We start from the raw sequence: 24,141 nt of genomic DNA, 5'->3' as shown, positions 1-24,141 counted from the left end.
ACCACACTTCACCCATTAACATTTGTGCTTGTCAGGTGATAAAATGCAGAACAGTTAAAGGGGAATACCGTGGTAACGCACCGCACATGAAGAAATTTAGGCTAGGTTTCACCACAGGTTGATATCAGGTAGCAAATTTGCCACCTGATACCAGGTAGCCAACAGGAAGTGGTCTCCCCCATCGGTCTCAGATTTGTACTCCGGGTGAAAGTGGTAAGGGAACACTGGGACTGAGGAGGCTGTGGGAAGATGAGATGACTGGGAGGGATGTGAAGCACAGAAGCAGAAACAATTTGCTGCATGTCATGCCATCCTTGCAGCGCGGTTTTAGCTTCACCTCTGAACTCAATGTGGGACAGACTCGGAGACAAAAGCAACGGGAAGCGCATAGAGATGAACCTGCTGCTACGAGCTCACCCCAGACCCGCTAATCCTGATTTATTACATAATAATACGCATTGCTCGACTGCGGCGTCCGTCTGTCACCCTCGCAGACACACAGAGAATTAGCAATTAGGGAAGTCGCGTTTAACAACCAAGTTGGGATAAAAATAATAATAATAATAATAATGATAAATGAGTTTTTTTTGCCCATTTGTTTACATTGCACTTACCTCTGCTTCCGTCTTTGGGGTTCTCCTTTTTGGCTGCGTGACAGGCTGGGAAGAGGTAAACGGTAAAGCAGTCCTCTGGGTCGTGTTTCTCCCTGCTAACTGTTAGCTGACGACGCTTAATGTTTATTAATGTCTCTTGGCATTCAGTGGTTGGCGCGAGGTTGCTACGAGCTATCCTTCGGCGCAATGTCGACGCGTCGCTTAAATATTAAAGTTCGGAAAAGTTCAAATTGAACTTCACGATTTTACTCCTCCCCCGTTCTTTGCTGTCCATTTCTCAACCAATTTAGAGACGTTGAAAGCAACCAGAGTCTGAATTGTTCTGTCAACTGCTGGGGCAGGCACACGTGAGAGCTGTTGAAGGGTACGTCACTTCCGGTTAAAATTTCACATTAAAAACTACATCGAAAGAGGGGAAGGATACGCCACCACAACCGCCATATTGTGAGTGTCACGTTGACCTTGGAAAGCGGTGTAGGAATGTTTGGAAACGGCGAAATCCCGGCTCGTTTTCATTAATCATTTTTGCATACTGTATTATATAAGTAATTCTGGTACTTGACATAAAAACTGCTTAAAATACAATAAAATCTTTCTACCTGTTTTGAATAAGCTTGAATTATGTCAGTCTAAGAATGTATTACAATTTTGTTACAGTAACCATTTGGGTTTTTTTAATAGAAAACAGTAAAGTTAAGGACTTGATAACCTTTAGTTTTCTCTCTTACATTCAATTCAAATTCCGTTCAATTCAAAAATACTTTATTTCAAAGGGGAAATAAATGTTGTATCATCCAAGTGTCACTCACATCCAAGAGTTGTGAGTGATGGTGTCGACAGGAAGACTCTCCAGTATTTGATTATCTCAAAGGCTGTATGAATCCTTGTAAAACTGTGTAAATTATAAACGCTGTATTCTTTTCAATAATAAGGCAGACGGACTTTATTTTGAAGGGTACCCACCCATCCGTGTGTGTCATTATGTTGAAATTTAGCAGAGCAAGGCGAAATATCCCTCCCTTGTTCTCGGCGATCGTCTGATTTCCCTGGCAGAACAAACCACACACGTGATCGTTCATGTGCGCTGTCACGTCGCTCAGCATGGACATAGTTAAGGCAGTTTTTTTTATTTTCCAGCTGATAATAATTGCCTTGCGCTAAATAAATATGTCTTATGTTACCCCAAATCAATAAATAAACATTTATTTATTTAAATAAAAAAGCTACAAAAACAACTGGGTCACATTAACATTTGGCTGTGTATGTGCTTTAGGTTTGGGGAAATAAACGATTATTGCATAATAATTTTTGGTACATTCAGGTTCAGATTAATTAAATAACATGAATTATCGAGGTATAATCTTAGGAATCGTTTTTTTTTTTTGTTATTGTTTTTTTTTCTTTGACTTATAAAATAAAATAAGATCTGACATCTTTAATATGCCTAACCACTTCAAGGGAGAGGTGCTGCTCATAATTTGGTAAATGAGGACATCTCGAGGCTGCTGAAGGTATTGCTTTTCCCCTGATTAAAACTGTTCGTGGTGGCCATCTAGGGGCAGAAATATGAAACTGCAGCCCTTACCTTGACATTCGAAATATATGACACGATTTTTTAAAAACTATTTTCTATATATGCCTAATGTTTTACTCATCTATAATTTTTTATGACACACTGAAAACAAGTTAAAATCATTTAGTTTATTCAATGTTAAGGTACTTTACAAAACAAACAATCCCAGTTAAACTACATGTGGTCAAATCCAGTTTCTAATGTCAGAGCAGTACAGAGGTCATCTTTGTTCTCAGGTATGTTTTTGTAAAGTTTAATATCTCTGATTGTGTATCATGTCACTCTAACATAGAGGCAGCACAAGTTGTGCACATATCTCACCATATCTATTATAAGAACCAGTAAATTTTATTCCATCCAGGAGCCAAGCTTTTAAATTAGTTGCCAGCAGCCTGGATGATCCTATTGGCTACAATCAAGAGCACACAGTGCATGTTTCTTCCAGAAAGCATAAAAAATACTGATTCCTCTGTAATACGATCTATCCCAGATGCTTCCGAGCGCAGAGAAGCTAAAACAATCTCTAGGTATTCTATGAGACTTGTAATTTTTTTTGTTTGACCGAGATTATCAGTTTATTTGTGTTCCAATATGTCTCTAGCCTGTACAATTTGTTACCTATAGAATGACATGTCATTGTCAATTTTATATCTGTAAAAAATAATCAAAATGGGTGAAAAGTCACTTTCCATGAACATATTCATGGATGTATAGTTGCATGTTTGTTAAAGATTTAATCAGTTGGACACTGCTAGAACTCCAAAACTGAATATAAAGATCCAGATGCTGTTCTTGTGTCTTTTTATGAAGTATATTCTGTAGTAAATGTAGCAGCAGTTTTCGACATGAGCTATGTGGCCCAAGGCGGCATCTCAAGGACACAACCGCTAGATGGAGATAAATGCAAAATGCAAAGGCACTGTGTTTTATTCCAACATAGAGTTCGTTAATAAGTTCGTTCCTGCATTTTGATTGGTTGGAGGGAACCAGAAGGAGTCGTGCAAGAACTGCCACTTAGTAAATGCTCCTCACTTATTGAACTTACTGAATAAATATTTACAGTGTTTTCTTATTTTATTACAGAAATGTTGCAATGTAACTAAATGCCAACGACCAAATGTGGAGCAAATGATAATTTTCTCTTCATACATTAACATGGACATAACTAGTACATGCAATGTGTAGAAAATGCAATGTGGAAAGACCCGAGGCCTGTATTAAAATCCAAAATGGAAATTAACTGTGCAGCCTTAGCTGCAACAACAACAACAACAAAAATGCACTTTGTAGTGTTGCATCAGTAGCAGTTTCTGGATATCTTTGTTTCCTCTATGACATCCAGGTTGCTCTATTAGCGTCTCATAACAGGGAAATTAACATTTTCCGTTTCAGTTGCCTCAAATTTTAAAACAAAACAGCTAAAACAGAAAGGGTCTAACTAGCTGTTAGCATCCAATGGTTTATTTAAGCTTCTACAAACCCAGTGTGACATCTACATCTCTCTACCACAGGTAAAGGGACCATTGCTGAAATTTTTTTTAACAGAATATCCTTTTAAAATATCAAAACTTCCCCTTTAACTTAAACTGAGGTGGATGGGGGTGTATCATGTTCAGAATTGAGGCCCCTTAAAATCAATAGCAGTTTCTGGATATCTTATTGACAGCCCCCCCTCTGTTTGATTTCCCCCCCTACGCAGCTTCTTGTTTCCCACAATGCTCAGCGACTGTCACCACCAAGATGGCCGACGCTATGGAGGAATATGAGAAAGAAGCTGGCTGCGTCCCTATTCTCCATCCCGAGGTAAGCTCCGGGAGCTCCACGCCTTTGCACGGCGCTATGAACACACCCAAAACGGGTTCTGCCGGTTTGGCTCGGTGCGGCTCGCTGTTTTTGTGGGTCTTTGTTGGAAACTCCGAATGCCCCCTGCATTACCACCGATGGAGGCGGGTGAGGGGGGTGTCAGCCAGCTAGCCTAGCGATGCTAACCGCTAACGCTATCCCCCTCCTCTTGCTGGCCAGCCAGTAACCGCTGGGCAGATGTTGGTGTGGATGTTAACGTTGAGAAATGTTGTTGGTAATAGAGAAACTATGTGTTTGTGTGTCCCGAGCGAGGCCGAATAATAAAGGAAGCGACGGAAAACGTTAAGGGTTAATCCTTCCTGTCATAGGAGGTTAGCTTTGTGGCTAAAGTGACAGCCCTGGCTGCTGCTTGTATCGCTGGTTGGGATATGGAAATGAATGTCAACTGAACAGTAGTCTACAAAGCAACTAGGTAAAAACATGATGGGCTAAACATGCTGGCAAAGGAATACAAAATGCCTTGCTAGGCAACAACTAATATATTTTAATATTTCTCGAAACAAGCACTTATTCTTTCGGATAACACTGTTGTGAATATGTCTGTTTCTGTCGCGCGTGCTAAAATTTTCAATTTACAAACAAGTGCGTATATATAATCAGACTTTGCATTATGGCCACATGTCTAACATTCCCTTTTCTGCCCAGACCATTTAAAGGTATGGAATAGCGTTAAGCTATGAGGTTTGGCCTCCTTTGATCTTAGATGATTTTCCATCACATTCCATGGATGCAAAGGTGGATTGAAATCTGTAGAACATGCAGCTTTGTTGAAGCGTTTTGCTTTGTAGTTGCTGCTGAGAAGCATCCTCAGCCAGCAGAGAACACTGTTCTGGTGAAAGGGCGAATATGATTAACAATGTTTACAGGTTCATTTCTTCAAGTTAAATTGTCATTAAAAAGGTTATTAATTCTTGTAGTTTTTTTTTAAACTACAAGAATTAATAACCTTTTTAATTATTTATTTTATTTAATCATTTGAAATGGCAACACTAATCCCATGTGTAACAGTGGTACACATGGGATTAGTGTTGCCATTTCAAATGATTAAATAAAATAAATAATTAAAAAGGTTATTAATTCTTGTAGTTTAAAAAAAAACCCATCAATATTGTGTTGCATTAGTGTTGATCACCTAATAAAACCATCCACAATTCAGTTCCTCAGGCTTCATGAAGTATGACATTTTGGGGAAAAAGAAGAAACCAAATATGTTTAAATTGCCAAACATTTTTCTGTCTAGTAATCTAAAAGATAAAAATCATCAAAATAAAGGGCATTAACATTTATTCACACTTCCCCTTGGTTTCCCAGAACAATTAATGTCAAATAATTGATATTTCTGGCCTTTGGATCACCGACTGAGACCCAAACACTTAAAAATCAAAAAAATGCTATTCACCCAAATTAGATACTTTTATGTTTTTTAAATATTTACAAAAAATATACATCAAAAAGCATCTCTATTTAATCCAAGATAACAACATCTAATCATATAAATGTGAAGTTGAGTGGAAGGAAGAGGTATGGTGGAAATATGTCATTGTGTGAGATGAATAACTGCGATGTGGTATACCACTTTTCCTTACTAGGACTTTTAATATTTGCAGAGCACTGCAGATCAGAAACAACCCAAAACATTGTTTTCCTGCTTTTGACATAAAGTCTGAGGACAAAAATAATTGGATTTACATAATTCTTTCTTCCTATACATTAAATTTATCAAACATTATTTTTGGTCTATTAAATCATCAACCAGCAGGAAACACTTTGATGTATTTCCTTCATCAGTTATGAAAAAAAAAATCTGCTGGGTTCAAATCTACATTGAGAAATCTTCAGAATATGTTTTCTTTTATTTACCATAGAAATGATCGAATTTCTGAAATAATCAGAATGTCCTTAGTGATACTAATTTTGACCAATTCTGATTTTATTTATTTTATGCATTTTTTTTACCTGACAACAAGTACAATGTTCTAATTGTTCTGAATAAACCCAGTGATCAACACCAAGATTAATTTATTACTTTATTCAGATCATTTACGGTCAAAGCCCCTTATTTAATATTGCACACATTAAAAAAAGACATTGTTGTAAATTTAAATTATTCTCTGTCTCGCTCCTCACAACATTTCAATGGTTATTTATATATTTGACGTCAGCTCGGTATTAATTCTCAAATCTCGGTGCTGTTTTATCACTTTGTCTGTAGACTGATTATTATTTGCTCTTTTTGCTTGGCAGGGATTTCAGCCACCGTGTGTCTGTTTGTAGTTTTCTTCAGCGGTAGTTGGCATGCTCCTCCAGCAGCAGTCCTGTTTCACTACTTGGTTTGTGGCCAGCAGGCCGAGCGGCCCGGTTTGGATCCTGGTATCGCCTTCAACAGCGAGCACCGGAAATGATTCACGGTGGCATTTTGTCGTTTGTGCCATATGCTGCCGTATGGGTCAATTTACTCAGTAAAGATGGCTTTAGATGGAGGATTTCTGGCACTTTGTAAACTGGATGCCTGGAAGTATTTTAGTTATGGCTTCTATTTGTGATTTAACACAATTTTACAAACTATTTGTAGCTGTGCCGTGCTCCAGTTAAGGTTTTATGGATTTTAGAGCCATATGAATATCTATAGATTTTCTGTATAGATTACAGGTGCTCTGATCATGCTTTCTGTGGTTGATACCAATATTTGTTGTTTTTGGGTTTGTTTGTTTTTTCGTTAGCCTCGTTTGATAGAGGTTGTCTGGTTTTTTTTGGGTTTTTTTCTTAACGTGCTCTAGGTGGATGCGTTTGTAAAACACAGAAGAACAGAAGCATTTGTCCATTGTTTGGGATTCCTTCCTGTCTATATTTGCTTAGAAAGACTTGAGACTGAAGCTGGAGGTTTCCTCGTCTTGATCCTTGTCTTCCCACGCAGCTGGAGAACAATAGAAGAAGAGACGTGTGGGTCACGGAGGTTGAATGAGACGCAGTGCCTGCCGTTGTGGAGCTGAGATGTAATTATGTTTGTTCTGTAATTGGAAGAACACGACAGGATGTTGTCCTCGTTGGAAGTTGCTTCCTATCTTGCGCTGTTAGAAAACCATATCAACTTTTATTTCGTAACGTTTTCACAAAGCAATTTGTTAAAAGATTAATTTTAAATTTATTGGTATTGATTGGACAAACAATGGAGAAAATAGTAAAACTATCAATCCAGACAGTTTTGTGGGGTTTTATACATCATTAATTGCAATTTATTGAAACAATGATAAATCACAACTCTTATAAGAAGTGAATCAGAATAACTGAAAACTACACTATAAATGCCTGTATGTTTTGGTTGCGTATTTTAATCCGCATAGCATCTCAAAATCAATGATTTGCAGTCTGAAATCTGTGGAAATCCATCCGTTTTTGTAGATTTCATATTAAAGTCCATATCTACATAGAAAAAGTCATGTTAAATTCATTGTCAATGTTTATTTTTGTAGTTTAGAAATACGCAAAAACGGATGGAGAATTCTGAAAATTAGAGTCTGAGAAGGTGTTTAATTCTCACATGAAAAATTAAAAGGAACCATAACAACCTAACATATTCTTTATCAACTTCAGTTACTCAAAAATACTTTATTTATTCTAAAGGGACAGGACATGTTGTCATAACTCACATCACACAAGTATCTTCAAAAAACGCTGTGGACGGTGATGCTGTGGGCCAGTAGCAGTCAGTGTGGTGACTAATTTGCAGAGGCCTCTGATCAAAGACTGTTAGCATGCTAATAGGCCACAGCAGTACATCCTGGTTGAAATTATTCGTTGTTGGCAACCGCTGCTAATCCACCTCATTTGCTTTTGCCCCAGCGTAACACAGCCACTCCAATACGCCGCCGCTATGAGCGGCGCGACTCTATAAAGAATTTAAACGCGAGTGAGAAAGCTTTTAGCTCGTTTGGTTATAAAATGAAAACAGGCAGACCGATGCTCAGTCACTTGATTCTTCTACTATGAATCATCCTCATCATCCGCTCTCCCTCCAATCACTGCGCTGTAGCTGCTCTTCAGTATTGAATTAGCCTCCTAAAACGACTCTAATTTCAGGCTGAATTGGATTGTGAGCCATGGCCACAGCCGGCAGCAGCTAAACAATGGCCGGGAGGCAGCCAAGTTCAGCGAGAATCTTCAGCTGGTGCTGAAGTAACTATGAGTGTGATATATGATTGTGGGAATCGTATTTAGCCGTAAACATGTGAGCCGGACCTCCTGGGGAACGGCAGCCTCACGCCTCACTGAGCTGCTCTGCCGAGGCCCAGCCTCAAGACGACGCACCAACCTGAACGTAACGTAAGGTAACACCTTCAAAATAAGTAGAAAAAAGAAAAAAGAAATGCCCCCAGGTGATATCACCATGGCGACAAATGCAATCCTCAGCTCTTCAGGTGGCAGAGGGGAGAAGGTGGATCAAAAAAAGAGCTCAGAGGTTCTCTCTACAGGAAGGGAGGATCTAAGAAAGCGACTGAATAATAATCACTAAAGCAAAAACAGATTCTTTCTGCTCCAGAAGCTCAGAGGAAGCAGAAAGACATTTGTTCCCCTTAACTGAGTCTCCAGATGAGTTGGAAGGCTTAGAGTCGCAGATAAAAACCAGAGGCACGCTTAAAAGTAGGGCTGGAACTAAAGATTATTTTAGTTATTGATTAATCTATAGATTATTCTGAAGATTAATTGGATTTAAAAAACTGGATCATTCCTCATTTTGCATATTTAAAAGTTTTTATTTAAGCCATTTTTATGCAATTCTAGAATAAGCCCGTCACAATGAGCAATTAATCGTGTGATAAATTAAAATGAGCTCAATCGTTTCCATTCTGATGATTTATATTTTTTGAAGGGCAGTTTTGTTTAGAGAGAGATGACAATCCATTTTATTTATGGCTTGAGTTGTGGTTTTTCTTTGCATTGTTTTCATTGTTTTTGATTTTGTGTTTTTGTGTTCGCTAACTCAGCAAAATTCTCAAGCCTGTGGTTATCCCTATTGATGGTGTGACTTTTCCTTCCACTCAACTTTCTTTGAATATGCTTCGATACACCACAACCAGCTTCGTTAGCAATGACATTTTGTGGCTTCTCTTCTTCTAAGCATACGGTCCAGTCAACAGTGTCCTCCATGATTCTGTCGCAGGCTAACCTGGCTTTTCCTTTCCTTTCTTTTCCTGTGATCTCCCAGGAAATCAAACCCCAGAGTCACTACAATCACGGCTACACCGAGAATGTCAGCCGGAAAAACCATGTGGACGACTACAGCACCTGGGATATCGTCAAAGCCACACAGTGAGCGCAAGATTTGTCTGTCAGTGGAAATTGACTCATTAAGCCGCTCCTTTCTCACTAACGAGTGGCTTAATGAGGGTAGTCGTTACTGAAGAAACTGAATGTTTTAGGACAATGACAAACTGTTTTGTTCTTAGTTGAAGGTACCACTTTCCAGAATGTCTTGTGGGGTTTATCCACATAAATGAATTTGAATTTAACCTGATCATATTACAAAAGTGCACGAAACTTTGTCAATATTCCATGAGTGTTGGAAAAAAAACAGCTTTGAAATTGTGGTGTTTCCATTAAAAAACAAACACAGTTAAAATCACTTGTGAATAACTTTGTTCATGCAATACGTCATTAAAAAACATGCCGACAATGATCTCGCAGCTACTTCCTGTTGTTTTTTTTCTTTGTAGTTTACGTCAGTAGCTTCCCGTTGTTGATCATGTGACTCGTGTGATGCATAAGAAGTGTTTCCATTCCAGTTTTGTGAAGTAAAGCAGTTACTTGGGCCAAACAAAACACCTCATTCCAGCGCCAAAACATTTTATTGAACTTTTTTTTTTTTCAAATTGCCTTGTTTCCATAAAGCAAATTTGTTTTCAAAATGTCAAATTGCACAATTCTATAGTCAGTGGAAACCCAGCTGAAACCCAGCTGAAACCCAGTCTGATCGCGCTCCTGCTTGTGCTGCAGGTACGGCATCTTTGAGCGCTGCAGAGAGCTGGTGGAGGCTGGCTTTGACGTTCGGCAGCCAGACAAAGAAAACGTAACGCTCCTCCACTGGGCCGCCATCAACAACAGGATAGACTTGGTGAAGTAAGTCGGAGCAGAACATCTTGTTCATGCAGAAGCTTGGGTGTAATTTCCTGTGAGAGGAAACAAGCTGCTTTCTCTGTTTATAGAGTTTAAACACTGATTAGATGGGAAAATAGACAAAGTGTCATATTTCACTCAGTGTGCTGTGTTTGTGTGCAGGTACTATATATCAAAGGGGGCCATAGTTGACCAGCTGGGCGGAGACCTCAACTCTACACCTTTGCACTGGGCCACAAGGTGACACACATCTCCCTGATCTAACCTGTCTGCACTAAATCACTTCATCTGATCGAGTTTAAACACTCTGGATTTCACTTTTACTGTAGCAGGACAAGAAAATGTATATTTGAGAACCAAAGAGTTGTACTGTGATTCATACGTCTTAAAACTGAAATTTACTGTTTGTGGATGAGTCTCCTGTACTTAATAAATCCCATCCAGTTTGACTGAGGTTGAGCTAATTCACAAAAAGGAACACAACAAAATTATTTATCATTTAACACCATTATTCCACTTACTTCTTAACCCCGGTTATTAGTTGGATAGTAGAAGTAGTTTCTAGATTGTCAAACTGATGAGGTCAGCCCAAACAAACAGGCAGCTTCGGGTTCTCCACTCTGTGTTTTCTAGGACTCAACTTCTTATCTAGATGAAAACAAATCACAATCATTTTTCTAGAGGGTTAAGATGGTTTTGTGGTTCTAGATATATTGTATTTTATTGTGCTAGCATAAAAAGGGCTCTTTGAAAGGTTGCTGACCCCTGATGTAAGGGAAGGACCAGCACTTTGTTCCTGCATGCTTTGAGAATAGTGTGGTCAACGCAACATATCCTCTGGGATCCTGTTAAAATGATTTTACACTGCATTAAAGGTTTAACGGCAAATTGTATTGGTTATGGAAAAAGAACAGTTAAAGCCTTGGAATACCTCAACACTGCTAACAGGGTCAAACCGGTTCAGCAGTGCTGCCCTTTAAGGTTAATGTTTTCCAACACGTAGTAGTAAAAGTTGGTGTCTGAAGTATTTATGTTCGTTATATTACCCTTTTCAGGTATGTATGTTGTAAATTCATACATTTTAAGGAATGAAGTTGAAGAATACCTATAAAATATGTGCCTTTTGGTCCAAAACTTAATTTCCTTGTATAGAAATGTGTCCATCTTCTTGATGTCAGTTTCTAAATCATACATTTCGGACTTGTTTTCTTCACTGTTAAGACTATAAAACCATATCTTCATGCACTAAAATCACTTCCTTCCTCATTTCTTCCCGTAATATCCTTATAACATCCACGTTGTGTGGAAGGTCACACGAGTTGCACCCAAAGCACACAGGTGGGATTGCATTCCCTCTTCCTGAATTATTGATGGATCCATTCAACAGCAGACATCTGCACTATCACTGCTTTAGACACAGAGGGGTCCGGTTTCACCCCCCTGCCACCAACACCAGCTGTCAGTGACCTTTCAGAAGCCCCTAACAACTGTTCAGGAACTTTTTTTTATTATTATTTTTTTTTTTATAGTTATTTAAAGTCTTAAATTAATTCATATAAAATTAAGGCCTTAAAATGTCTTAAATGCATTAAAGAAAAATGTAAGTTGGCCTTAAATACACTAATCACAGGTCTTTAATTTTTGTCGTGTTTTTTTCTTGTGGGACTTTTCAATCACGCAACAAACTGTTTGCTTGCTAGCTAGAAAGAGATATGCTATGCAAGAAGCACAAAACTGCTGCCAAGAGCCACAAAAGTTCTCTAATAATTTTAATGTTGTTCAGTATTTCTGTTTTATGTCTCTGTCATGATATAGATCTTAAATTTAATTCCTAATGGACTTAAGAAATCTTACATTTGAGTCAGTGAAACTTGTATAAACCCAGCAAACCTCAGTAATCCTCCGCTGAGTGGTACGGCACTATGGTTGTGCACTATTTAATGGTCCTGTGTATCATAGCGCTTTTCCACCACCAGTTTTACTCTTACTGGGCAAACAGGGTTAAACCCAAATTCCTAAAGTTGCATCGTCCTAGTGCCATAACAACTGTGATGCACTAATTTGTCACATGCTGGTCGCAAGCATGTGATATCTTTCTGTCCCCCAATCAGTGGGTGGTGTAGAAGAATTATCTGTATGTGTTTTAAAGTCTTGTACTCCTCTTCTCCTACAGACAAGGCCATCTCTCCATGGTGGTGCAGCTCATGAAGTATGGCGCAGACCCATCTTTGATCGATGGGGAAGGTTGTAGTTGTGTTCATCTGGCTGCCCAGTTCGGCCACACTTCTATTGTGGCATACCTCATCGCCAAAGGACAGGTAGGAAGAACAAAGAACCAACTTCTTACCAATCTCACTGATTTCATGATCAGTGATTGACCCATCACACACTCTTCAAAACAACTGTGTTCCAATTAGCAATTGCACCGTACATAAGCACAACAAGCAAAGATGCTGCTGGCAAGAACACTCCTGATACTGAGTAAAGAAAATGGTTCATTTTAGTGTAAACTAATAAAATGAATGCAGATTTATCTTCTTATACATTTTGGACTATTTAAAGGAAAAATATTATCTACAAAAGTGATAATTCAGAATGCCAGAGTGCAGTAAATAACAGGCAGTTTGAAACATTCTGAAGTAGGAAATGCAGCTGAGAAATATGCAGAAACTGCTGCTAATAATGCTAACAATGCTAATGCTAATATTAGCTATTAAAAAGCCCATTTTAAACGCTGGTTTAAAATGTTCACTCTGTGTTTTCCTTATTTTAAAAGTAATAGCTGAACTCTGTTTTTACATCAGACCATGAGAAAAACAAACCTCTAACACACACAGTGTGATGTCGCCTCTTGTGCAACTGCAAATAAGGGATGATGAAAAAACAGGTTTCTGCATCTTTATAATAAATGAATCAGTGGTTTAACAATATATCACATAATGGTCATTAGATGGTTTTCCTCTTAAATATGAAGTCAGACACGGATGTTATTTGAAGTAATCTTGTAAAAAATATGATGCGTATTTTATTTTCAGGTGTGGAAAAAAAAGTATTTTTTTTTTTTAAAAAGAAGTTTTTTTTACCAGTATTCTCCATTAGGGGGCGCCCATTGCTTCACTTTTTAGCCTGTTATTCTGCATCCTCTTCCAGTGATCCTATGATTCTTTTTCTGTTTTGTGGCAGGATGTGGATATGATGGATCAGAACGGCATGACTCCTCTCATGTGGGCAGCTTACAGGACACACAGGTGTGTATGTTTGTACAGTTTATTCAGTGTCACATGCTGTTCTTATTTTTATTTTTTTTTCTTTAATTATGTAAAGCACCTTGAAATGCCTTGCTGCTGAAATGTGCTATACAAATAAAATTTGATTGATTGATTGAGTAGCGTGTTTGTGTTACATTACTCTACATTATCATAGTGGGGAAACCATTCAGAACGTAAAAAAAAATCATAAAATTTGTTACATTTAAGCCCAGACAAGCTACAACACTTGTAGTTTTCTGAAAGCTCTACGTAGATGACCATCTTTTCTTTGACCCTACTCTCTTCCCTTCGTTCCAGCGTCGACCCCACCCGACTGCTGCTGACCTTTAACGTGTCGGTCAATCTGGGCGACAAGTATCACAAGAACACGGCGCTGCACTGGGCCGTGCTGGCCGGTAACACCACCGTCATCAGCCTGCTGCTGGACGCCAACGCTAACGTTGACGCGCAGAACATCAAGGTGATGCTTTCCCCTTCGTTTACACAGCCGTCAGTGTAAAAAAATCGTCAAGAAATTAATTCAGTTCAGGAATTAAATGGAAAAAAGTCATTATGCTCTGATATATTTCGGCTAATATAAACCCTAACTTTCTGAGAAAATAAAAATATAAGACTAGTTTCAAAGACAAAAAAAAAAGATTTTTAACACAGAAACTGACTGCAGGTTATTAAAATGTCGGATTCCATGGATTTTTAATGAGGTGTTTAGTGGAAGGAAAAAGTGCGGTGGAAAACAACAGGATTGCTGCTGACTCAGAAGGCTATTCAGGAACCAGGGGAGGATTCTTGAGGTATAGACTTTGGTTAAGCCCACCCTACATAGACTTTCTTTTTAAATGCAAACTTCAAATTTTGTAAGAAACTAAATTTGTTGTTTTCGATTAGCTCAATAGTCAAAATAATCAGAAATAAATGCTTATAATATATCCCTCTGTGTGGAATGGCAAGTTTTGATATCTAATCATGAACTTAAATGAACCCCCCCTTCATATTTAGGTAATAATATATCGCAAAAATACTTTGCTTGACAGAATAACGACCTTTCCTGGACCGTTCAGCCCTAAACCAGAGCCATGCTTTGTACTGACTGCTCTTTCCCGAACCTTCAGGGCGAAACACCTCTGGACCTCGCCAAGCAAAGGAAGAATGTCTGGATGATCAATCACTTACAGGAAGCGCGGCAGGCCAAAGGTTACGACAGCCCATCATATCTGAAGAGACTGAAGATGGACAAGGTACACATTTTATTGTAGCTGTTGAGTTTATCAGAATCATCACTAATCTCTGTTTAAGAGTGAACACGGCAGCTGGAGGTATGCTCAGACTGAATGTACCTTTCCAACTTTATTCAGAGATATTTATTGTCATCCCAGGCTGGTCAGACTGCTGCTTGTCCAGAAACATCTCCTTTCAAAAAGGCTTCTAAAGGAAATCAGGACAGAACAGCCAGGAGTGTCCCAGTCTGTTGTCTTTGTTCGGATAACCTTGGGTGGTTCCTTCCAATCGTTTCATTAAGTAGCAAATCCCATAGCAGCGTTTAAACATGCCTGAATTTGACATTTGATCATTAAACTTAACATGAGTGGGCGGACGAGCCAAAACACACCCCAGACTGTCTCAAAGGTTCAACTATTATCTTTATTAATTCTCCTGAAATGATTTGTTGTCTCCCTGCTTACCTGTTGGGATGTTAGCTCATGAAGGTAAATTAGCTTGCTTTCCATTATCTGCATAGATTTGCTATAGTAGTTTTAGATTCCTGCAACACGCCTGGCTTGTAGCTACATTCACATTACTGTAGTTATCAGATGGTGCCAGAACTTATTCATTCAATTTCTTTTATGTCTTTACAAATAATTCCAGGTTGAGACTGCTGAATGTTCCCGTCATATTTAGTTGTTATAGAGCAGTGTATTGTTGTAGAACAGCAACTTCTGTGTATTCTGGAGAAATGGTGTTCTGTGGTATGTTATTGATAATAATTGAAACTCAAAAAGTCTGATTAAAAAGAGTTTGTGTTTTGGACTAGTTTGTTAAGAGCCTAACTGTTTTTGTTTGATTTTTTTTATTGAATTAAACTAAAAAGAATGCATCAAACTACAAGGAATTAGCTGATTTTTCTATAGACCAAAGTGTTTTTTAATTTAATGAACAGGAAAAATAACAGAAAACTGTCCGATTTCAGTTTTATTCTAGTTCATCTGTGGATCTCTAAGTATTACTACTGTAATTTATTGCGGCCAAAAACAGATTTTTTAAAAAATATGTTTAAAATCTGACCTGGCGATTCTGGTTTTTGTCAGAGTGATAGATTTTCAGACCTTTGCAGAAGTAGATGAGTTCGATTTCACACGGAAATATCAGCCAATCACAGTTAGGGAAACCAGTGTTGCTATGCAGTGGTCACAGAGGTCAGGTAGAAAGGCTGCAGATATCTCCAGTTTTTTCTGTTTATTGCATTTTCATTGTTAAGATCTAGACTCATCTTGTACTCATGCAATAGATAAGAAGACTGTATGCTGACTTTACTGTTTAAAGCAGCTTTTTATCTTTAAAAGAGTCTTTTAGTTGCCTTCAGTTCATATTTATATGGTAAAGTCAGGACGTGTCTCAGCTCATTTGTGGCCAACATTGCTGGACGTTGCTGTCAGGCTGGAAACAAACTCATTAACATTGATACTTTTATTTTCTAACGTAGTTTATATTTTTATATTTTTGAGTTATGCATTCTTAAAATTTTCGTGTTTTCCTTTGTAAATCAGGAGTTCAGACAGAAAGTGATGCTGGGAACTCCGTTCGTCGTCATCTGGCTGGTGGGTTTCATCGCTGACCTGGACGTCGACTCTTGGCTGATCAAGGGCATCATGTACGCTGGCGTCTGGGTCGCCGTGCAGTTCCTCTCCAAGTACGTCCCAGCTTAAAAAAATAAGAATAGATTCCACACTTTCCCTTGTTTAGTTAAAGTTCACTTTTTAGGAGCATAAAGGAACCTCTTTTATCATCCTTATTGTGTGCATGCACATACTTGGCAGTGAAAAACTTAGAAAACTCCAACATGCTCTGGTGCAATCGCGGCTAAGCTGCTGCTAACGGCAACCATTCCTCCTCCCCCTCCCTCTGCAGGGCTTTCTTTGACCACTCCATGCACAGCGCTCTGCCTCTGGGAATCTACCTGGCGACCAAGTTCTGGATGTACTCCACCTGGTTTTACTGGTTCTGGAATGATATCCTTTCACCCTGACACCGGCGCTCCAGGCGTAGCACGTGTTCGGTTCTCACGGCAACCGGCCGCAGCAGACCGGTACTCGCGTTTTAACCTTTCTGCTCACTAGCTTCTAATTACACCAGGTCAGATAAGGGTATCATTGCTGTGGGAAACATTCATTTCACACCTCATTGCTTCTGCAATGTGGGAGGGAGCTGACTGCTCTGTTGACCTGAGCTCATCTAAGAAGAAAAGCGAATGTTTGCAATGCCAACGGTGCATTAACATTACATCCATTACAGTTGCTCAAATGCTCTTGAGCAGACATGTTTGCACACGTGCAGTCATCTGTAAAGAGAGAAAGTCAATCATGGCGTAGTGATCGCACATGGATCATTAGTCATGTGGAAATTAGTTCCTATTAAACCCAGACTTTCAGTTCCGTTCGTTCTTGCTGGCTTCAGTGTTAGCTTGCAGCTACTTGCAGAAAGATTAGCACTTAGCATATCGCACTGTTCAGTCACATAAAGAAACTAGCTGATGCATACACCAAGTTCTAGATCATTTTGTCAACCTTTAACTAGAGTGTAGACATAATAAGAAATAACCATGTGAGCTTCAGCAGGCGTTAATTCAGTAGTTATCTCCCCCTGAAGTAGTCATCCAGATGTTTTTCTGCACAAAACAAAAAAAAAGGAGGCCATGGAAAAATCTGCTTTTTAATCAGATGCAAAAATTCTACAGATTTTTCATTTAGCCATGTAAGCCTCATAGACTGATTTTTATCTCAACAGGTGATAAAACTTTTCTCCAGAAAGTCTTTGGCTAATCAAATTTTGCTCAAACTGGATGTTTTAATATGAAGGTGATGAGTTTGGGCCTTCTTTCACGACATTAAGGTGGCGACACATCCTTATAGCATTAAGCTCCTCGGCGTTACATGAATCTTTTGGTTTTATATGAATCATTGATTCATAATTCTGATTCAGTTTGCACAACTGCATGTTTCTTTAGAAGTCTGTCATTCAAAGGCGTTGTCCGGAGTGTTTCCTGCCGCTGACTCACAGTCAAATCAGTTACAGCAAATAGTGCAGAGATCATCCTTCCTTCACCTTGGTTAGAGTAACGTCAGTGACTGGCTGCCCTGACTGCGTCACACGCAGGCATGGTTCACTTCATATCCTAGCTTGTGCAAACAAATCCCAGCTGTTGATGAAGCTGGAGAAATTTTCTTCCTGAGTGGGACGAGTCATGATTTATAGCTTCTAAATGAATTCTTGGAAGGAAGTTGGGGTGAGCTGGTGCAGGATACATCAGTGTCTGCAGTGTCTCCACATGTGCAGACTGAAATTGGCGTTGATTTATCAGTGCACCCCTGGTTTTCATTGAACATCCCCACGCAGTTCAGAATGCTATTGAGAAACAGTTAACTGCATTTTCATTAGAATCATTACTTTTTTCATTGTTAAAATAAACCTTTAACAATAGTTAAAGGCCATTGTTGGCGGCAAAAGCAAGTTCAGATTGTTACTGATGAGCTTATTTTCCTATGAAGATGAACTTTCATTTTAATAATTTGGTATAAACAAGAAACTAGCATTGTACCTTGTAGCGACTTTTTTCCCAGTCTATACCGATTTCCTCTTTTCTTTGAGGTCTGACCTGCCGAATCGGGGTTTTTTTTTTAAGAATCACAAAACATGAAAGAAAAAGAATATATGCTGCAAGTTTTACTCACTAAAGAATTTTTTAACCAACTTGGTTAAAACCAGTTTCTAGTTTTCTTTGGCTTCTTGATGCTGCTGCCTTTCTAATGACTTTAAAAATGAAAGTAAAATAATGCTGCAGGTTTTTACATAGAGGTCGTAGTTTTGAATACAAAGGAAACAAAACGGTCATAGTTAGGGGTGTAACAGAGCACAAATATCACACTTCAGTACGTTCAGTACAGTATTTTCGGTTCTCTTCAGTCAAGAGAAACGAATAAAAAGTGACCATTGTAAAACCGACTCCAGTCGGTTTTAAATTAGTAGCTCGGTGTTGTCATGAGTCAGATCACTGTAAAAATCATAGAGAATTAAAAAAAAACAAATAAAGCCATATTATCAGTATCTGCCTTGACCCCTCTGCACACCTTCCATTTGCCACCGTCCACATGCCGTTCCTGGTCAACACCCTGGCTTTGTTCTACAACTTTGGCAAATCCTGGAAATCTGATCCTGGAATCATTAAGGCGTCAGAGGAGCAGAAGAAAAAGGTATCCCTCCCTTCCAGCCTCATAATCACTGTGTGATTATATAACACTAATCTCTCTGCTATAGTTTGAATTACAGTCTTGGCTGATGTTTCTCTCTGTGTTGCAGTGCAGCGTTACATAATGTTTCAGATTTTCTGTCCTGCTGCTTTAGGCCTCTTTGTCCCTCATTATCACAAAGTGTTAGAGGAGAGAAAGGTCTCTGTCTCCTACCAGGCCCCAGATTCTACATCCTGTGAATGAGGAAAGCAAAATTTACCCTCGTTTGGAGACTACAAAGCCCCACACAGTTCATGTAGGCTACAAGAGAACCCAAGATACTAGATAACAGGAAGTCTAAATAAAGTACTGCAGTCTTGCATTGTTTTGGCCTGTGTGGCTTTCTGCCTGCCTGTAATGGAACATGGTTGATTTAGAAATGTTGGCGGCCATTTGACAATTCAGAATTGAAATGAGGCTTTAAAGTCTTGCAGATGCACACACTGCTAATTGCTTATATAAGATGCTAAAGAGATTGGTGACAATATTATGATTTGTACCTCTCCCTTGTCCAAGAACATAATGTGATCCTTGCTAATGTATAGTGTAGACCATAGAGTAAATATTTCCTGTTCAATTTTTCTTCTTCTTCAGACGATTGTGGAGTTAGCCGAGACAGGCAGCTTGGATCTAAGCATATTCTGCAGCACCTGCTTGGTAAGCTCCTCCTTGAAAGCTGTTATGTCCTGCAGTTGTCTGCAGAAAGCAGAGCTCATCTGGCTCTGTTTTTCTTCCAGATACGGAAGCCCATCCGGTCCAAACACTGTGCCGTGTGCAACCGCTGCATCGCAAAGTTTGACCACCACTGTCCCTGGGTGGGGAACTGTGTGGGTAAGTCGGTTACAAGGATTTGTTTAGCATCCAAGATTGAGAAGCTGATGTAAGCATCTTAACTCTTTAAGACCCGGCGTGCATCTAAACATTCATGGTATTCCATCAGGCCCTGGTGGGTTGAAGCAAACATCCTGGAAAAGGGAAAACTGGTTACAATTGACCACAGGAACCCAACAATGTGGAGAATGGAGGGAAAAACAAGCAAACTTGAGTCATTGTTGTCTGTAAAACAGATTGGAGACCATAGTGGAAGGAAGTTTTGCAGGGGGGCCTTTGAACACTTCCTTTTTCTAACCTTGTGGTCAGGATGATGGTTTAAAAGTGAGGAAACTGTCTGAACAAACAGAAGGTCCATCTGTGTAATCTTAACCTCTGACATCTGCTTTAAAACTTCTTCAGAGATATAATACAACATCATGTGTTACACTCGCCTCACCTTGTGGGATCATCGAATATTATTAAAAACCACTAATTGTGGTTTAAGTAGTTGCTTGCAATTTTGGAACAATGATATTGACACTGGTCAGAAACAATCCTGTTCTATAAATAGTATTATTACTTCCTGTAATTAAAATTCTTAAACCATATCTTCATCTGCGAAATTATCTTTGATTTCTTTGTATCTGTGAATTACTTGAGTTAGTAGCTGACATCTGATGTGAATTGTATCTCCGTGACTCCTTGAGAACGATTTAAATTGAGAAAAACGTCAATACTTGTGTCTCGTTTCCATTGCGCTGTGCAGCAACAGTCAGTTCGATATGGTAATTTATGGTTTGGCATAGTCAGAAAATTATTTCCATAAACATTTGGACTCTCACTCAATGGACAGTGTTGAGTGACACCAGTAGTTCCACTCTAACCTTTCCGTACCATCATCCTATTGACCTACAACTAAAGGTGGACCAGCAATGGTGTGGTGTGATTGGTCACTACTTTAAGGGACATGGACGATATAGCATACCAAACCGCACCGACTTGTACCGTAGGAGTAATAAACTATCAATAAACATATAGATAAATAAAATCAAATATTTTGTCCTTTACAGGAAGTGGGAATCACCGCTACTTCATGGGCTATCTCTTCTTTCTGCTTTGTATGATCTGCTGGATGATATATGGCTGCATCTCCTGTAAGCTCTGCACACTTTTTTGTTTTATCTATATTGTTTCCTAATTTCAAACGTCTTTCTAACTCCCGTCTTTCTGATCCTGCCCACCAGACTGGAAGATGCACTGCGCCACTAGTTACGCCAAGGACGGCTTCTGGCTCTATGTGACCCAGATTGCCTCTTGCTCGCCTTGGATCTTCTGGATGTTCCTCAACAGCATCTTCCACTTCATGTGGGTGGCTGTGCTCATCATGTGTCAGCTCTACCAGGTACAGCTTCATCAAGATGAAAATGGGTGAAAGGCAGGGGACACGGTTTGGTGTTTGTCTGGAATGTCAGCTGACCATGTCTCTGTGGACTTTAGATCGCGGCTCTTGGAATCACCACAAACGAGCGGATGAACGCTCGCAGATACAAGCACTTTAAGGTTACAGCCACATCCATCGAGAGCCCCTTCAAGTAAGTCATGTTCTTGCTTTCATATCATCTGGAGAGGTGTGCCGCAGGGTTCAGTTGTTGTGCCGCTTCCATTTAGTTTTTAGCAACTGCTCTAATACCGTTTTCCAACTGCATGCTGATTATTCTGTTCTATCTTAAGCTAACTAGGGCATTGCGACATTCTCTTTGTGCCCCCCTCTAGCCATGGCTGCATCCGAAACCTCATAGATTTCTTCGAGATCCGCTGCTGTGGCCTGATCCGGCCTGTGACTGTGGACTGGACCACGCAGTACACAATAGACTACGACCAGACGTCCGGCTCAGGCTACCAGCTGGTGTAGAGAAGGAAGTGGCGGACGAAGACAAAACGGAGGGTCTGGGAGGGAAGCGAAGAGTGGAAAACGAAGCTTTTTGGAAGTATTTACCCCCTCCCCCTTTGGCGCTGGAATTTTGAGCGATGCGGTTCTCTGGAGCGGTTTTCTTCATTTTGGTTTTCTCTTGTTTTTGCGGACCACCTCTCCTTTGCCGATTTAAGACTGAAGAATTAGACAAGACAAGCATGCAGTTGTGGGGCATCATCATCACCCCTGCCCTTTTTCACTACTACTACTACTACTACTACTTACCCCCCCGATCCCACCTTCTCTCCTGGGCCTTTTGGACAGTGTATTGCTGCCAAACACAAGCGGAGCGGGGAAAGTTCTCAAATAAAAGCTCGTCTGTCTGTCCCAGAGACGTGAAACTCGGTGATGAGGCAGCATTGTCCCTTCTGCCCTCCCCGTACTTCATATCCCGTTTTTGTTGTGTGTCTGATGTTTCGAATGATGATTGGATCGGGAATGTTTCGGTTTGGCTGTGCTAAATTGTTGCCAGGGAAGCATAAAGGAAACATGAATCGACTCTCGGTTTGATAGGAATAAGGGAATGTCTTTTTAAAGGTCTTGATTTTTGCACCGTGCCGAATAACGAACAAAGCCGACGAGAACTTGCCGAACTTATCAGATGAAAAGTGTTGGGATTTCAGGGGGGAACTGTTTGAGGAATCCCACTTTTTTTTTTTTTTTTTTCCCCCACCCCGACCGCTTTCTGCTAAAATAAAGCTGCATCCACTGTAATAACCTGGAAACTGTAAAGCGGCCAAGTAGAACTGGGACTCCCTCAGCAGTGACCACGCTGACCACAGATATCCTCCAGACAATGTGATACAGGTCTATTTATTTTAAAACTATTTATAGAGAAATTAACTATGTTCTAGCGCCATCGTTTTTACATTTCACATCATTTTAGCTGAGTAGGATTTTTTTTTTTTTCTATAAGGAAGAGAGCATTTTAAAGAGGGGTAGCTGACATGAAAGTGGATAACTAGAAAACAAAACAGGTACGGTGAGTGTATTTATTCATAGAAACAGAAGAGGAATTAAGAAGTTTACAGGAAAGCCTCATTCCAGATGTTTCTCTTTTTAAAGCTGTAAAGTCTTATTTGTTGTGTCTTTTTGTCTGCCTACGATGTTGCACTGATCGTGTTTTTATTTTAGTTTGATAAATATATATATAAATATATGTTTTATTTGGCCGTTACTGAACAGGAGGTCCAGCATTTTCACGCCAACACTTCCATTGTTAGCAGAGAGAAGAAACATGGGGGGGAAGGTCCTCTCTTCCCAGAAACCCCTGCGTGTGTGTGTGTGTCTGTGTGTGTGTGTGTGGATCCTGCAGCAGGAGGGACTGAGAAGTAAAGAATGTTCATTTGTACATAAACGGTTTTCTCCTTTGTCAGTGTTAGTTGAAGGTGCTCCTGGGGATTTGATTTTATTCTTTTGTTGACCTAAACATTAAACGGAGACAGTCAAATTACTATAATCCATGTTGTATGACTGTAGCTTTTAGTGATGTCCGGCGCTGCTGTCTATAGGCATTTGAGCCCGCCCCGTTCCCCTTTAAGTACTTGGAATCTCTCCACTGCATGTACAGGACAGCTGGGCTCTCGCAACGGACCCCTTCCCTTCTCCCCCTTATCATGGTCACCGTGGTGACGGCCCAGCAAAAGCCACGTTTGTCTGTATATAGTGAATGTTAAAGTATTTGCAAGTATGTTTCTGCATTATGTTCATCCAGTTTTTTGGGAGGGGCTTTTGAGTCATTCTTCAGATCCAGTGTGTTGTAAGTGGAGGTTGCCAGACTCCCAGGTGGGCCATCCCAAACAGGTGTGTAATATATTTGAATGTTTCAAACTCAAGTTTTTTTTTTTTTTTTTTTTTTTTTTTAAATGTCATACATTGCTGGGTTTTTGTTATACCACTGGATGTAAAAATTGTAAAGCAAAAATACAATTTTCTAAAAGCGGAGATGTGTTCATGCAATAGTTTTAAAGGATAGAGAGCGGTTATATTCTACGAAGCGGCTTTCGCATCACCACAAGAAGACGGTTCCGTCGTCATGGCGGAGCTACGCCCGTTGCTAATCACTGATGTCACTACGGATGCCTCACATGTGACTCATATCATAATGCCTTTTTTTGTTTTTCTTTTTGAAGTGGGCATCAGTGAATGCTGGCTGTTTGGTTCACCACTTTCAGGCTCATTGTGATCTCAAAACCCATCTTATATTACACTAGATCTTCCAGCAGCTGCAAATGTCTACTCTACCACCCCATCCCAGATCATTCACCTCACCATGTGGGATAGTAGAAGAAAAAAAAAAAAAGCACATAATCATCTCCAGTGCCTCTCTGCCCACCTTCAGATACCACTGTAACTCCGCTTCAGATGTAAACATATGGGCATGGTTCAGTTTTAATGGCTTTAATAATAAAATACCGTCAAACATGAA

The 24,141-nt window shown here is 39.6% G+C and overlaps 2 protein-coding genes across 3 annotated transcripts in view; one reads left to right on the top strand and one right to left on the bottom strand.

Moving 5' to 3' along the window:
* Positions 1–963, bottom strand: part of osbpl8 (oxysterol binding protein-like 8) — a 128,055-nt gene extending 127,092 nt beyond the window's left edge. For both annotated transcript variants that reach the window (XM_088003240.1, XM_088003241.1), the window contains exon 1: positions 615–963. The gene's annotated coding sequence lies outside the window, so the exon portion shown is untranslated. The remainder of the gene's footprint in view (positions 1–614) is intronic.
* Positions 964–3,915: 2,952 nt separating this feature from the next.
* zdhhc17 (zDHHC palmitoyltransferase 17) lies at positions 3,916–24,141 on the top strand. Its single transcript, XM_088003008.1, has 17 exons — positions 3,916–3,990; positions 9,254–9,357; positions 10,042–10,164; positions 10,324–10,401; positions 12,335–12,479; positions 13,345–13,409; positions 13,728–13,890; positions 14,540–14,665; positions 16,193–16,335; positions 16,554–16,655; positions 18,769–18,892; positions 19,523–19,585; positions 19,666–19,759; positions 20,812–20,895; positions 20,986–21,143; positions 21,239–21,333; positions 21,515–24,141. The coding sequence occupies exons 1-17, from the start codon at positions 3,928–3,930 to the stop codon at positions 21,651–21,653; spliced, it is 1,869 nt and encodes a 622-aa protein (XP_087859134.1). The 5' UTR covers positions 3,916–3,927; the 3' UTR covers positions 21,654–24,141.

This window comes from Poecilia mexicana, unplaced genomic scaffold (genome assembly GCF_051168715.1).
Source record: "Poecilia mexicana isolate PSO_F unplaced genomic scaffold, ASM5116871v1 scaffold_23, whole genome shotgun sequence".
Classification (NCBI taxonomy): domain Eukaryota; kingdom Metazoa; phylum Chordata; class Actinopteri; order Cyprinodontiformes; family Poeciliidae; genus Poecilia; species Poecilia mexicana.
The sequence above is the reverse complement of the archived record's forward strand: the minus strand, read 5'-3'. Positions and strand labels throughout refer to the sequence as shown.

Bases quoted from the DNA above. Each gene is read 5' to 3' on its own strand.
- zdhhc17 (XM_088003008.1), top strand. From the start codon at position 3,928: ATGGCCGACGCTATGGAGGAATATGAGAAAGAAGCTGGCTGCGTCCCT. The intron at 16,336-16,553 runs GTACGTCCCAGC...CTCCCTCTGCAG, and splicing joins GCCGTGCAGTTCCTCTCCAA to GGCTTTCTTTGACCACTCCA. The intron at 19,586-19,665 runs GTAAGCTCCTCC...TTTTTCTTCCAG, and splicing joins TATTCTGCAGCACCTGCTTG to ATACGGAAGCCCATCCGGTC.